At 47.2% G+C, this 13,718-nt stretch overlaps 1 protein-coding gene across 2 annotated transcripts in view; it reads left to right on the top strand.

The window, feature by feature from the left end:
• The window catches only part of LOC310667311 (low-density lipoprotein receptor-related protein 2-like), a 93,019-nt gene that overhangs the window by 31,513 nt on the left and 47,788 nt on the right, over positions 1-13,718 (top strand). For both annotated transcript variants that reach the window (XM_083419194.1, XM_083419195.1), the window contains exons 22-30: positions 162-380; positions 1,292-1,472; positions 3,534-3,732; positions 4,980-5,144; positions 6,265-6,465; positions 9,102-9,645; positions 10,431-10,559; positions 11,802-11,909; positions 12,809-13,042. In XM_083419194.1, coding sequence (XP_083275320.1) covers positions 162-380; positions 1,292-1,472; positions 3,534-3,732; positions 4,980-5,144; positions 6,265-6,465; positions 9,102-9,645; positions 10,431-10,559; positions 11,802-11,909; positions 12,809-13,042 — 1,980 coding nt within the window. The remainder of the gene's footprint in view (positions 1-161; positions 381-1,291; positions 1,473-3,533; positions 3,733-4,979; positions 5,145-6,264; positions 6,466-9,101; positions 9,646-10,430; positions 10,560-11,801; positions 11,910-12,808; positions 13,043-13,718) is intronic.

Below are 13,718 nucleotides of genomic sequence, written 5' to 3'. Positions count from 1 at the left end.
GGCAACTTGTCCGAAGCACCAGCTCGGCAGATTCAGTTTACTGGGGTTGACTATGTCTATGCTTCTAGGAGTCTGTGCAATGCCCTGCCAGTATTGTGCTGGAGGTGGCGGCGGCAGCAGGGGTCAAAACTGCAATGTGTAACCCCTTCTCTTTCCTGCAGGCTCTGAGCCAAAGTTGCTTGTTGCAGTTCAGTTCAATTTGATCCTATATGGATTAAGGAGCCTGAAAGAAGATGTTATATTGACCACTGAGAAGGACTTTATTATCTTTTCTATCGACTATGACTTGGCGGAGCAGAAAATCTTCTGGATGGACCTCAATGCAGAAAGTATTAAGTGGATGAACATGAGAAACAAGGAAAGGGGGACTCTAGTTAAAGGTGGGTCTTTTGGTTTAGGTTTGGGCATCTGACTTGGGAGCAAACTACTTACTTTGAACTATGCTGAAAGTCTCTGATGAAACTTCCTACTTGTTGAATGTAAAATACAGTGGTACCTTGGGTTAAGTACTTAATTCGTTCCGGAGGTCCGTTCTTAACCTGAAACTGTTCTTAACCTGAAGCACCACTTTAGCTAATGGGGCCTCCTGCTGCTGCCGCGCCGCCAGAGCACGATTTCTGTTCTCATCCTGAAGCAAAGTTCTTAACCTAAAGCACTATTTCTGTTAAATAGTGGGTAGACACTGCAGACAATGCAGCGATTTCTCCAAAGCAGCTGTTTATTTGTAAGCTGGAACAGAACTGGACAGCAAACAGCTCAGCTGGCCTGCTTTTATAGGCAGCCGGCTGTCAACATTGTAGCAACAACAACCCAGGGTTTCCTGCCTAAAATAACTGACGTGGACCTGAGTGAAAACTACATACATGATACTCCTGGTGGCCAGGGTGAGAACTTCAATACATAACAATTTCTGGGTTAGCAGAGTCTGTAACCTGAAGCGTATGTAACCCGAGGTACCACTATAATAATAAACTGAATCTGGCACAAATCCCCTGCTCCAGAAGAAGCCTCCTGGGCTAATTCAAGAGCAACCACTTGTCCAGGCCACCAGTATTTGCAAGGCGGTTTGGAGCACAAATGAAAATTGTGCAATCCATGAAATGCTGCAGAAAGTCATTGTAGGTAGCTACACCTGTCTTTTGTAATAGCCTAGGTGATTTTAACACAGCAAGTTTGGCACCTGCTAGAGTAAATATAGGCAATGACCAATTTGCATGGGGAGTTACATTCCTGACCTCCAAGTGTGGGTGGAGTGCACTCATTTTATCTCCCCCCCCCCCCATGACTCCAGGAATCAAATCGGATTGCATAGCAGTAGACTGGGTAGGAAGAAATCTTTACTGGACAGATGGGATGGCAGGAGAGATCTTGGCTACGCAGCTAAATGGCAAATGGAGAGGTATTCCTGAGCACACTGTGGTTCTTGATTATCTGGATCAGCCTCGGTCACTCGCACTCCACCCGTTGGATGGGTAAGACTTTCAGAGTCTCTGTATTTTATGAGCATTGCTTCCAATGTTGGCCTTCTAATTGGAATACAGTGGTACCTTGGTTCTCAAACTTAATCCGTTCTGGAAGTCCGTTCCAAAACCAAGGCGCACTTTCCCATAGAAAGTAATGCAAAACGGATTAATCCGTTCCAGACTCTTAAAAACAATCCCTAAAACATTAATTTTACTATCTAGCAAGACCATTGATCCACAAAATGAAAGCAAAAATCAATGTACTGTACTTTAAAATAAATAAGACAGTATTGTAGATGATAAAAATTATTTTTTTCCCTTACCTGCACTGATGATAGTCATTGTTTGGATGGGGGGCTTTTAGCCATTTCTACAGTCACACAGGGGATGCGGGTGGCGCTGTAGGGGGACGCGGGTGGCGCTGTGGGTTAAAGCCTCAGCGCCTAGGGCTTGCTGATCAAGAGGTCGGCGGTTCGAATCCCCACGGCGGGGTGCACTCCCGCTGTTCGGTCCCAGCGCCTGCCAACCTAGCAGTTCGAAAGCACTCTCGGGTGCAAGTAGATAAATAGGGACCGCTTACTAGCGGGAAGGTAAACGGCGTTTCCGTGTGCGGCTCTGGCTCGCCAGAGCAGCGTTGTCACGCTGGCCACGTGACCTGGAAGTGTCTTCGGACAGCGCTGGCTCCTGGCCTTTAGAGTGAGATGAGCACACAACCCTAGAGTCTGTCAAGACTGGCCCGTACGGGCAGGGGTACCTTTACCTTTACCTTTTTACAGTCACACAATCAATCAATCAGTAGCTGAACTGGGTTCCATACAGTCACAAAAACAAATTAGCCGAAAAAGCCTCAAAAACACAAAATATATCGCGAAAACAAAAGCACCAAACTCAATTCATTCCGGAAGTCCGTTTGATTTCTGAAATGTTCGAAAACCAAGGCGCAGCTTCTGATTGGTGCAGGCGCCCCAGAAACAATAGCAGACACTCTCATCGGACGTCTGGCTTCTGAAAAACGTTTAAAAAATAGAACATTTACTTCCAGGTTTTCAGCATTTGGGAACCAAGGCGTTTGAGTACCAAGGCGTTTGCGAATCAAGGTACCATGTAGTCTGCGGCATGTGCCAGATACAGGCCGCCCAAAAGCCACACGTGCCATTCTAATTACTGTGAGAAGCGTTGCTGGTCTGCCATTCTAGTCTTGGCTCTTGATCTTAGCTTCTTTTCAACGCTAAAGGTAAAGGGACCCCTGACCATTAGGTCCACTCGTGGCCAGCATGACTAAGCCACTTCTGGCGAACCAGAGCAGCGCATGGTAACACTGTTTACCTTCCCGCCAGAGCAGTACCTATTTATCTACTTGCACTTTGACGTGCTTTCGAACTGCTAGGTTGGCAGGAGCAGGGACTGAGCAACGAGAGCTCACCCCATCACGGGGATTCGAACCGCCAACCTTCTGATCGGCAAGTCCTAGGCCCTGTGGTTTAACCCACAGCGCCACCTGTGTCTAGCCTAAGCTTTAAAATAAAAAAGAGCAAAGGTGCACATTATATTGCTGTGCCTGCCCACCACATACAAAAACTTTTCAAATAGGCTTGGCAAGTTTGACCAATCAAAACATAAAAAAAAGATTGCCACAAAATGGGACTGATGGCAACTCCTCCACTGACCTTATTGGGGATGAACCATACATATAAGCCATGCAGGTTAAAAAGAAAGAGTCTGAACTGGAACTCTAAACTCCACAGAAGACCAGCTTTTCATCCTCGTGTGCTAGGGGTCAACTCATGTGCAAAGGACTTACCATTTGCAGGATTTTGATCTGAGCTCCTGCTCTGGTCATAGGGATTCATGACCTGGCTCAAAGTAAGCTCTGTCTACGATAAGAGATGTGCGATTCTCAAAAGGGGACAAATGGGAAAATGGCAATTAAAATCGGCAGACTAAAATGGAATTTAGGCTTGCGAACCTTTTCTTTCCAACAAGCATTATATGGGTAGTGTGTGAAAACTGAAGTCCATTCAATTTCTCTGCCCTGCAGAAGTATCTTAACATTCAGCTTCTCTTCCATAGGTTAATGTATTGGTCTGCAATAGGGGATGACTCCAAAATAGAGCAAGCTGGTATGGATGGAAGCAGCAGATCGGTACTACTTGATGGGCTTGGCTGGCCCACCAGCATAACCCTGGACCTCCTGAGCTGGAAAATCTTCTGGTCTGATGACAAGTTTCACTATATTGGGTCGGCCTACTTGGATGGCAGTGGTATGAAGGTACCGCATACCTTATAAGCATAGCTGGAGTGTGGATGGAGTGATTGCCAAATGTGTTATCGTATGCAAAAATGCTTTTTTTTAATATTCATGTGATCTCTCCTCTTTCTCTTTCTTTCTCTCTCTCTCTCTCTCTCTCTCTCACTCACACACACACACACACATATAGTAAAGGTAAAGGGACCTCTGACCATTAGGTCCAGTCGTGGCCGACTCTGGGGTTGCGGCGCTCATCTCGCTTTATTAGCCAAGGGAGCCGGCGTACAGCTTCCGGGTCATGTGGCCAGCATGACTAAGCCGCTTCTGGCGAACCAGAGCAGTGCATGGAAACGCTGTTTACCTTCCCGCCAGAGTGGTACCTATTTATCTACTTGCACTTTGACATGCTTTCGAACGGCTAGGTTGGCAGGAGCAGGGACTGAGCAACAGGAGCTCACCCCGTCGTAGGAATTCGAACTGCCGACCTTCTGATCAGTAAGCCCTAGGCTCTGTGGTTTAACCCACAGCACCACCTGCGTCCCATATATATATAGGGCAACCCCCAAAGTAGTTATACTGCTTTAAAATCCACTTTCTTTCTTCTTGACTCAAGTTCATTCACAATATCAGTAAAAAAAAACCATCCTTTTATCTGACTCCACTATTCTTTCCAACTTCCAGCCTGAAATTTAACTGCCACTTGGTTCTGGGTCAGCTATATGTATGCATATAATCTGTTGTGATAAATTTCATTGATTCAACTGTATATAATTATACTATACATTGATGTATTTTCATTTTGTGTAAGATTTACCTTTTTTATTTTACTCAGGCGTATTTAGAGATTTCTTTCTTACATTAATTAAATGTGGTACTTTAGAAGTGTCGGTAGTACAGTTGACGTAACCCACTTTAGAGATTTCTTGAAATATAAAGCAGTACGCAAGTTAAATTAATATCAAATAAATGCCTGCTTCCAGCTGTGGACCAAGCTCAGGTAAGCTTATATATTCAAGAGCTGAGGCTTCATTTTTCCTTTGAAAGTGGGAACTGCTCCTGCTTGCATTGTAACAATCCATCTTTGCTCTCAGTAAATCTTGATAGAATTCTATATGGATACAAAATCTTGCACTTGACCCAGAAGTGACAGAGACAAAAGTTGGGGGAACAATGCTCATTTAAAAACTTCCAGATCTTTGTTGAACATAAGATCTAGGTCAAACTGGGATAAGTATCTTGACATCAACACTTCATTTCCCCTCTGCTAGGTGTTTGAGCTGACTGAAATTCATAGTCCCTTTGCAGTGGCTGTCTTTGAGGATTACGTTTATTGGTCTGAGCTGAAAACAAGGACAGTACAGAGACTACACAAAAGGACTGGAAAGAATAGATCCGTCCTTATCAAGCGTCATGGGCAACCATATGGACTTAAGGTACTGCCTTTAACTCTTTGTAGGGGACCAGTCGGTTGAGCCAAGAGTGTATCTCCTTGCCAACATTGAAGAATAACTGAAACTGGGTTTTGCTGGGACTTTGTTTGCATAGCATCCCTCTGAGCAAAACTCTCACGCTATCATAGTAAGCAAGTAAAACAGCTTTGCTGCAAGGCAGGCTTGGGAGAATGGAAAACATGGTTAGGAACAAGGTATAGGCCAAATGCCGCTATTCTTGTGAGTATATCTGCTGCACTAATTAGTGTGAATATGGTTCAGGCTGCCAACCATCAGTAAAAAAACTTGCCTGCTGAAGTGAATCACACTTGCATAAAGAAGCTGTATGCATTCCACTTAGCTTGGCAAAGCCCTTACAGTGTATTGGAAATAATAATAATTCAGGCCTGAAGGACCCGGTTTGTTAAAAGAGTTATTCAGTAGCTGGGGAGCAACACAAGCTCTTCTGCTTCAAAAATTCAGAGTAAAGGTAAAGGGACCCCTGACCATTAGGTCCAGTCACGGACGACTCTGGGGTTGCGGCTCTCATCTCGCTTTACTGGCCGAGGGAGCCTGCGCACAGTTTCCGGGTCATGTGGCCAGCATGACTAAGCCACTTCTGGCGAACCAGAGCAGTGCACGGAAACGCCGTTTACCTTCCCACCAGAGTGGTACCTATTTATCTACTTGCACTTTGACGTGCTTTTGAACTGCTAGGTTGGCAGGAGCAGGGACCGAGCAACGGGAGCTCACCCCGTCGCGGGGATTCGAACCGCCGACCTTCTGATCAGCAAGCCCTAGGCTCTGTGGTTTAGACTAAATCCAGACTGCCAGGGAAATTGACCTGTTGCACACCTGGTTCATGGGCCTCATCCTTTGTCAAATGGAGGACGGAAGGTACCTTTCCCCCCACTTCATGACAACTTCCACAAACTTGAGATTAAATGGGAAATGCTTTCCCTTTCCCCAACTCACCCGCACAAGGCAGACGGGCTTTACTGCAGATTTCCCCCAGCACAGTGTACGTTGCAGTGCATGGTCTTGATTCAGGCTACAGACAGAGATGCCCTGGAAACAACAATCTCGGTCAAAGCTTTTAACATCTGGGGAAATTGGCTTGCAGATCCTGCATGAAGTTCTTCAGCCGGGAGCCCCCAACCCGTGTGTGGGGAATGCCTGTTCCCACTTGTGCCTGTTGAACCCAAACAAAAGAGGGAGCTGCCGCTGCCCAGCTGGACTTGTGCTTGCGAACAATGAAAAGACCTGCGTTCCTCTGAAGGAGACGGCGTTCATGTTTCTGGTTGCACAAGCCTCTGTTACTCAGGTATTACTGCAAATGACCTCTTGCATAATAACAGGGAATTTTGTTTTCCAATCCAAGGGGTCCTTTCCCCCTTTGGGGTGAGTTGGAAAAGAAAGGATTTGTTTCCTTGCTGGGTAAACATGGACTAGATTGAGCTCTTACTGGGCTGCTCGACAAAAAATGTTGTGTATCTCATCTCCCTTTCCGTGAGCTGCATTAAAGCGTGACCTCAAAATTTTGGATCCCTCTCGACTGATACCAAAGTGTTAGCTTTGTGATGTTCTGTAACACGAACTCCAGAGGCTTCGCGTTGCTTTCGCTGAAGCCAGGAGAGCAAGAGGGGTCAGTGCGCACCGATCCCTCTTGCTCTCCAGAGAGCCAGTGTGGTGTAGTGGTTAAGAGCGGTAGTCACGTAATCTGGGGAACCGGGTTTGAGTCTCCGCTCCTCCACACGCAGCTGCTGGGTGACCTTGGGCCAGTCACACTTCCTTGAAGTCTCTCAGCCCCACTCACCTCACAGAGTGTTTGTTGTGGGGGAGGAAGGGAAAGGAGAATGTTAGCCGCTTTGAGACTCCTTAAAGGGAGTGAAAGGCGGGATATCAAATCCAAACTCTTCTTCTTCTTCTTCTTCCTGGCTTCGCTTCGCTGGAGAGGCGCTGCACAGCTTTCCCTCTCTGCGCAGCACCCCTTCAGCGAAGCGGGAGGATAAATGGAAGGGGCTCCGTTTCTCCTGCCACTTCGTTGAAGGGGCGCTGTGCAGAGAGAGAGAATTTTTTCCCCTGTTCTCCTCCTCTAAAACTAGGTGTGTCTTATGATTGGGTGCATCTTATAGAGTGAAAAATACGGTATGTTTAAGCAGAGAGCCTGCCCACTATTTCACCGCAACACAGAGGAGTGCACTGACAACCTTTCAATGTATGGCCAGTGACTCCCCTCAACACAACCCCTTTAACGGGGAACCCTGGGATCACCGCCAGGTGGGGTGGGTTAAAGGCATGGCTCCCCACCCCACCCCAGAGCAGACTGTGGCCCCAGTCTTACCTTCTCAGAGGATGAAGTCCTGAAGCTCTGGAGCTGACTGAGGGCTCCCAGGTAGGCTCCACCCCCTTTTATGCTTAAAGAGCAGACCCTACCCTTACCTGGTCCGCACTTGGGGAGGTGGTCCAGGAACGCTTTGCTGGGAGTCACGTAGGATAGGGGGTGGTGCGTGCTGGCACGCAAAGGGTGCCCTCCGTTTGATGTGGAGAGCAGTCATTATGCAATAGTTTTCTGCTGTTTGGAAACGCTCAAACTGCCGTTAAGTCAGCCTCTAAAGGTAGAGGGACCCCTGACCATTAGGTCCAGTCGTGGCTGACTCTGGGATTGTGGCGCTCATCTCGCTTTATTGGCCAAGGGAGCTGGCGTCCAGCTTCTGGATTATATGGCCAGCATGACTAAGCCGCTTCTGGCGAAGCAGAGTAGCGCACGGAAACGCCGTTTACCTTCCCGCCGGAGTGGTACCTATTTATCTACTTGCACTTTGACGTGCTTTCAAACTGCTAGGTTGTCAGGAGCAGGGACCGAGCAATGGGAGCTCACCCCTTCATGGGGATTCGAACCGCCGACCTTCTGATCAGCAAGTCCTAGGCTCTGTGGTTTACCCCACAGCGCCACCCGCATCCCTAAGTCAGCCTCTAGACAGAGATATTTCCCAGTTTTAATGCATTTACTGTGCTGCTTTTTAGGGGGCAATGCAAAACATGGGGTTTGTGCTCTGAAACAGTGCAAAACAACTGTGAGAATTTGGCACTGCTTGGAGCCAGTCACACAATGTGGGATCTTGAGTGCATTTCACTTCAGCGGCATTAACTAGGAACCCAATTTTTAGTATCAATTCCTCATTTTGGGAGCAGGGTTTGCAGTGCAGAAAGGTTTGAAACGGTTGCAAAATTTGGCACCGGTTTGGAGTGAATCACACAATGTTGGCTTGTTGGGGGCGGGAATGCCTTTGTCTCCTGGTTGGAGTATCAATTACTCAGTTTGGGGGGTGGCAAAAAATAGCACAAAACTTTGGCACCAGTTTGAAGGGGATCCAAAACTTCAGGGTCGCACATTACTGAAGCTCTTTCCCTGCAGCAATTGCCATTGTGAAATGTCCATTGTCTTTTCTCTCGCAAGTGAAAAAGACTGTGATGCCTCAGTCAGACTCCTTGTACACTTTTCCCAAACTCACTTCAATGGCGAGTTTCCACTTCACTGTGTTGCAGAGACACAGTTGTTTTAGACTTGTGTGAAGGCTCATCTTTGCCAGTTGTGGCAAAAAGGCCCTAAAGACCAGTACAGTGGTATCTCAGGTCACAGACGCTTCAGGTTACAGATGCTTCAGGTTACAGACTCCACTAACCCAGAAATAGTACCTCGGGTTAAGAACTTTACTTCAGGATGAGAGCAGAAATCATGCAGCGGCAGCGGGAGGCCCCATTAGCTAAAGTGGTACCTCAGGTTAAGAACGAACCTTCAGAACAAATTAAGTTCTTAACCCGAGGTACCACTGTAGATTTAGGTCATATGAGAAGGGTTTCCTTGGCAGAATTTCTCCGCTGAAGCTGCAAATGGAACAGCCTCTTGTTGCCTCCCAAAACCATATAAATATATCTAATGCTGTCTTAAAATCCTAGGTCTACCTAAAGAAACTGCGCTCCGTTTCGGGGCAGCTGACCCCTATCCACAGCACCCTCCCCATGACAAGCGTCAACCACTTGGCAGCAGTAGACTACTCTGTACGTGACAACGCACTTTACTTCTCGGAGTCTGAAGGTGGCGTCATAAAGGTCCTAGCTATGAAGGACGCTGGGAGAGTTGCACTGAAGGAAGTCCTGCCGGTCAAGGGCACCGTGATCTCACTAGCTCTTGACTGGCTGAGTGGCAACATCTACTGGATTGACAGCAAGCACCCATCAATCCAAGTGGCAACTTCAGATGGCAGATACACACTTGTTCTGATCAGCGATGGGCTGTCCCACCCAACTTCTGTAGTTCTGCATCCCCCAACTGTGGCTATGTGCTTTGTCGACTCCGGTAACGAACACAGCGCCGTTGGTCCCGTAATAGAATGTTCTTCCATGGATGGGAGCAAGAGGAACGTTCTCTGGGCGACATCACAGACTCCAGTGGGTTTAACAATAGGAGATTATGGCACCCAGGTCTACTGGGCTGACCAAGGTAAGTAGTCTAACATCCACAATGGTATACAGTGGTACCTCACAAGACGAATGCCTCGGAAGACGAAAAACTCGCAAGATGAAAGAGTTTTTCATTTTCTGAGTTGCTTCGCAAGACGGATTTCCCTATGGGCTTGCTTTGCAAGACGAAAACGTCTTGCGCCTTTTTTAAAAAACCGCCAGTGCATTCCTATGGGAAACCGTCAATACACATTGGTGCTTCGCAAGACGAAAAAATTCACAAGACAAAAAAACTCGCAGAATTAATTAATTTCGTCTTGCGAGGCACCACTGTAATTATTTGGGCACAGCTAGCTCTATAGGGGCATGTTAAAACGCTTGGCCAGCTTCTTCGACTGGCTGAATCACTAGCTAACTTTTCAAATAACCCATCTTGGGATCTGGAAATGGATCCTTTGTTAACTTTATTGCATTTATTTTTATTTATTATAATGGGCTGGCTTTCAAATCCACTTAGGATATGGTGTCAGTGTTTAAGCTGCGTCTGTATCCTGCAGAGAAGCCAAAGTCCAAGATAGGCATGGCCAGCAAGATCTAATCAATGTGACAAGTGTTGGTGACTTTCTGCTAGGAATGCCTTCAAGACAAAATATTTCAAAGTTTAGAGAATGGAAGCCAGCGAATGAGATGCTTCTCTGCAGATGGCAGTCCTTAATGTACTGTGGGTTGAAGCTCAATGATATTTTTGCTCCCAAGAAACAACAGGAGGTAGTTCCCATGCATATTCCTCTTACACAGCTCAGCCTCTAACTTCCTTTCTTCCAGCAAAAGGCACTGTGGAAAGCATTCGGATGGATGGCACTCAGCACAGGCTCATTCGTTCTGGGCTGCGTGGCCTTACACTCTTCACAGCCGGGGAGGGAATAATGGTCTGGACAACAACGGCACGCAATGGTAAGCAGGCTCCAAGAAATGCAGAACTCCAGCAAAACATTATATTTAAATAAAGTGTGAGTCAATGCAGGGACGTAGCATGGGTTGCTGGTCTCCGGGGTGGGGCAAGTGTTGTGCCCCTCTGGTGGACTGCGCAATGGTCAGTCCCTTTGCTGGCCAGCGTCTAATCAAGGGAATCTCTCCTTGCAAACTAGTCCCAACCAGGGAGCAGAGATAAGGCAGACAAAACGTGAAGCTGAGGGCACCACTGTGTCACCTCATGCTACCTATCATTGCAGCAAGGCACTCTGAGCAATGCTCCAGCAGTGCTTTCCTACCTTCCTCTTCCTCCCTCCCTCTCGGCTAGCCCAGTAGTGGGGCACACGGAGGTCATTTCGCTGGCCACAAGGAGGAGAAGGTACTGCCGGTGCCCCAGCCCCAAAGGCTAGGCCTGGGCACAGCTTGTCTCCCCACAGCTCCCCGGGCACACAGAGAGCCAGTGTGGTGTAGTGGTTAAGAGCGGTAGTCACGTAATCTGGGTAACCGGGTTTGCGTCTCCGCTCCTCCACACGCAGCTGCTGGGTGACCTTGGGCCAGTCACACTTCTTTGAAGTCTCTCAGCCTCATTCACCTCACAGAGTGTTTGTTGTGGGGGAGGAAGGGAAAGGAGAATGTTAGCCGCTTTGAGACTCCTTAAAGGGAGTGAAAGGCGGGATATCAAATCCAAACTCTTCTTCTTCTTCTTCTTCACAGCTACAGCCTCGATGAGGGTGCCTGTCGTGGGGGGCGCCTGGTTGTGTCCCCTCAGAAATGTGCGCCCAGGGCCACAGTCCCCTGTCCCCCCATGCTTACGCCACTGGGTAGATGTGGCACGCCACTGGGTAGATGCTTGATCACCTGCCTGGACTTGAGAAGTCCATGGCATGCCAACAAAATTAAGTGGGGCAGATGCCAAGGAACTGATCCTAGCTAGAAGTCTTAAATGATCAGCATTCTAGGGGGTTCAGATGAGTGTTTAGCATTATTCCTAAGCTTATGGGACACATTCAGCTGGTATTCTTTGGGAGCCTTGATGCAGTGCACTGTGCCCAAAGATAACTTACCTAATTAGCTCAGAAATAAACAGATTCTAGCTAGTTAGGAATTGGGGTGGGAAATTCTAATGCCATATAGTTTCACACACACACACACACCCCAGTAATGCCCTAGGTTACTGTAAGGAATGTGTCTCCAATTTTTTCCTCTTATTTCATGCCTTAATAGGTGCAACGAAGGTGTGGCACAGCAGACTGGATGATTCGGAAAACTGGTGGTTTAAAGAAGAGCAGAAACTTGTGGATATAAAGATCTACAGCAAACTCAACCAACAAGGTAAAACATTTTTAAAGTTTTAAAGGGGTGACCAGGGTCTCTTCTGAGCAGTTACTTGGTCAACCTTTGGGCGGTATAACTCAAAATGGTGGCTTCTTAACCTAACACAAAAATAGGGGCACCAGTTCTTCCTTACTTGAATCTGTCAAGCTGCTTGCCTTCTAGAAGAACTCCCGCTATCTTTAAGGCTTGCTCTAGATTGCTTAAACTAGGGACCAGGTAACAGAAGGGTTCAACACAGGTTTATTTTAGAAAAACTAACCTATAAACCTACACGGGGACAAATAGAAGAAGATGCCTTCACCCCGGTTTGGTTCCCATTTATCACATACATAGCCCAACAAGACAGCATCAAGAATCCCCTGAGAGCATATGACTCAATCTGGCTAACCTGATTCAAAAATACACACTTACACCCCGCTCACACACAAAAACAGTTCTCACTACAGCAAGTGAATAGTAAGAGAACCCATTCAAGTAATGCTGACGCCCCCCCCCCCCCACTAAGTAGAATAATAGAAGCATAACCAGCCCACCCCACCTGCCACTCCCCCCTCCCCCTCCCCCTCCCCCTCCCTAATTGTTTAAACCAATTCATAAACCAATAACTCATACATTGACCACTAATAATGAAACATATGTTGCAGATATTTTCCCACATTTGTTATGCTATTTTTGTGATATACATATGACATGAGAGAACTTGGTATACTCTTACTTGTATAAAATTATTCTTGTTTATAACCCCCCCCCCCCAAAAAAAAAAACCACCCCACCAACCGCGGGTTTATTGCACCAGCAACCAAGCTGACAGGAGGGTGCTTCCTTTTAACACATGACATTTTGCAGAGTAGCAGGGAAGCCAAAGCGGTTAAAAATCTTTCTCTTGCTACTTCTAGGTCACAATGGCTGTTCGGAAAAGAATGGTGGATGCAGCCACATTTGCTTGCCAATTCCGCAAGGGAGAAGTTGCAGGTGCATCGCCGGGTACGTTCTAGAGCATGGTACTAGATGCGCTGAACCACTATGCTCGGAGCCGCTCCAAGCCTGCAAGGATAACAGCAAATGTATTGCAAAAGAGCAAGTTTGTGATGGCCGCGTTGATTGCTCTGATGGATCAGACGAGAGAGACTGTGAGTAACCCAGCTGAGAAACTGCATGTGTTCTGTTGTGTTGTGTTGTGTTGTGTTGTGTTGTGTTGTGTTGTGTTGTTGTGAGTAAATGGATCCTTGGAGAATTCTCCTTTGCTAAATGGCCCTCAAAAATGCCTGAACTCCTAATGGTTGGACAGCTAGATTCATTAAGATCTAGCTGCTGCCTTACCAGAAAATCATAGAACCCAACAACTACAGCTTTAAATGTAATGAAATACTGTTCTTTCCTAGTAAGGTAAAGGTAAATGACCCCTGGACAGTTAGGTCCGGTCAAAGGCGACTATGGGGTGTGCCGCTCATCTAGCTTCAGGCCGAGGGAGCCGGCATTTGTCCACAGACAGCTTTCTGGGTCCTGTGGCCAGCTGTGGTCTAAACCACTGAGCCTCTTGGGCTTGCTGGTCGGAAGGTCGGCAGTTCGAATCTGCACAATGGGGGTGAGCTCCTCTTGCTTTGCTAGTACAGAAAAGTTGCACCATAGCCCATGAGGCTATCCAAGGCACAATTATAGCTAACATAAGGTAAAGGTAAAGGGACCCCTGACCATTAGGCCCAGTCGTGACCAACTCTGGGGTTGCGACGCTCATCTCGCTTTACTGGCCGAGATCGGTACATATTTATCTACTTGCACTTTGACATGCTTTTGAACTGCTAGGTT

The sequence above is a fragment of the Podarcis tiliguerta genome, assembly GCF_965153285.1.
Source record: "Podarcis tiliguerta genome assembly, chromosome: 17".
NCBI classification, from domain to species: domain Eukaryota; kingdom Metazoa; phylum Chordata; class Lepidosauria; order Squamata; family Lacertidae; genus Podarcis; species Podarcis tiliguerta.
The sequence above is the reverse complement of the archived record's forward strand: the minus strand, read 5'-3'. Positions and strand labels throughout refer to the sequence as shown.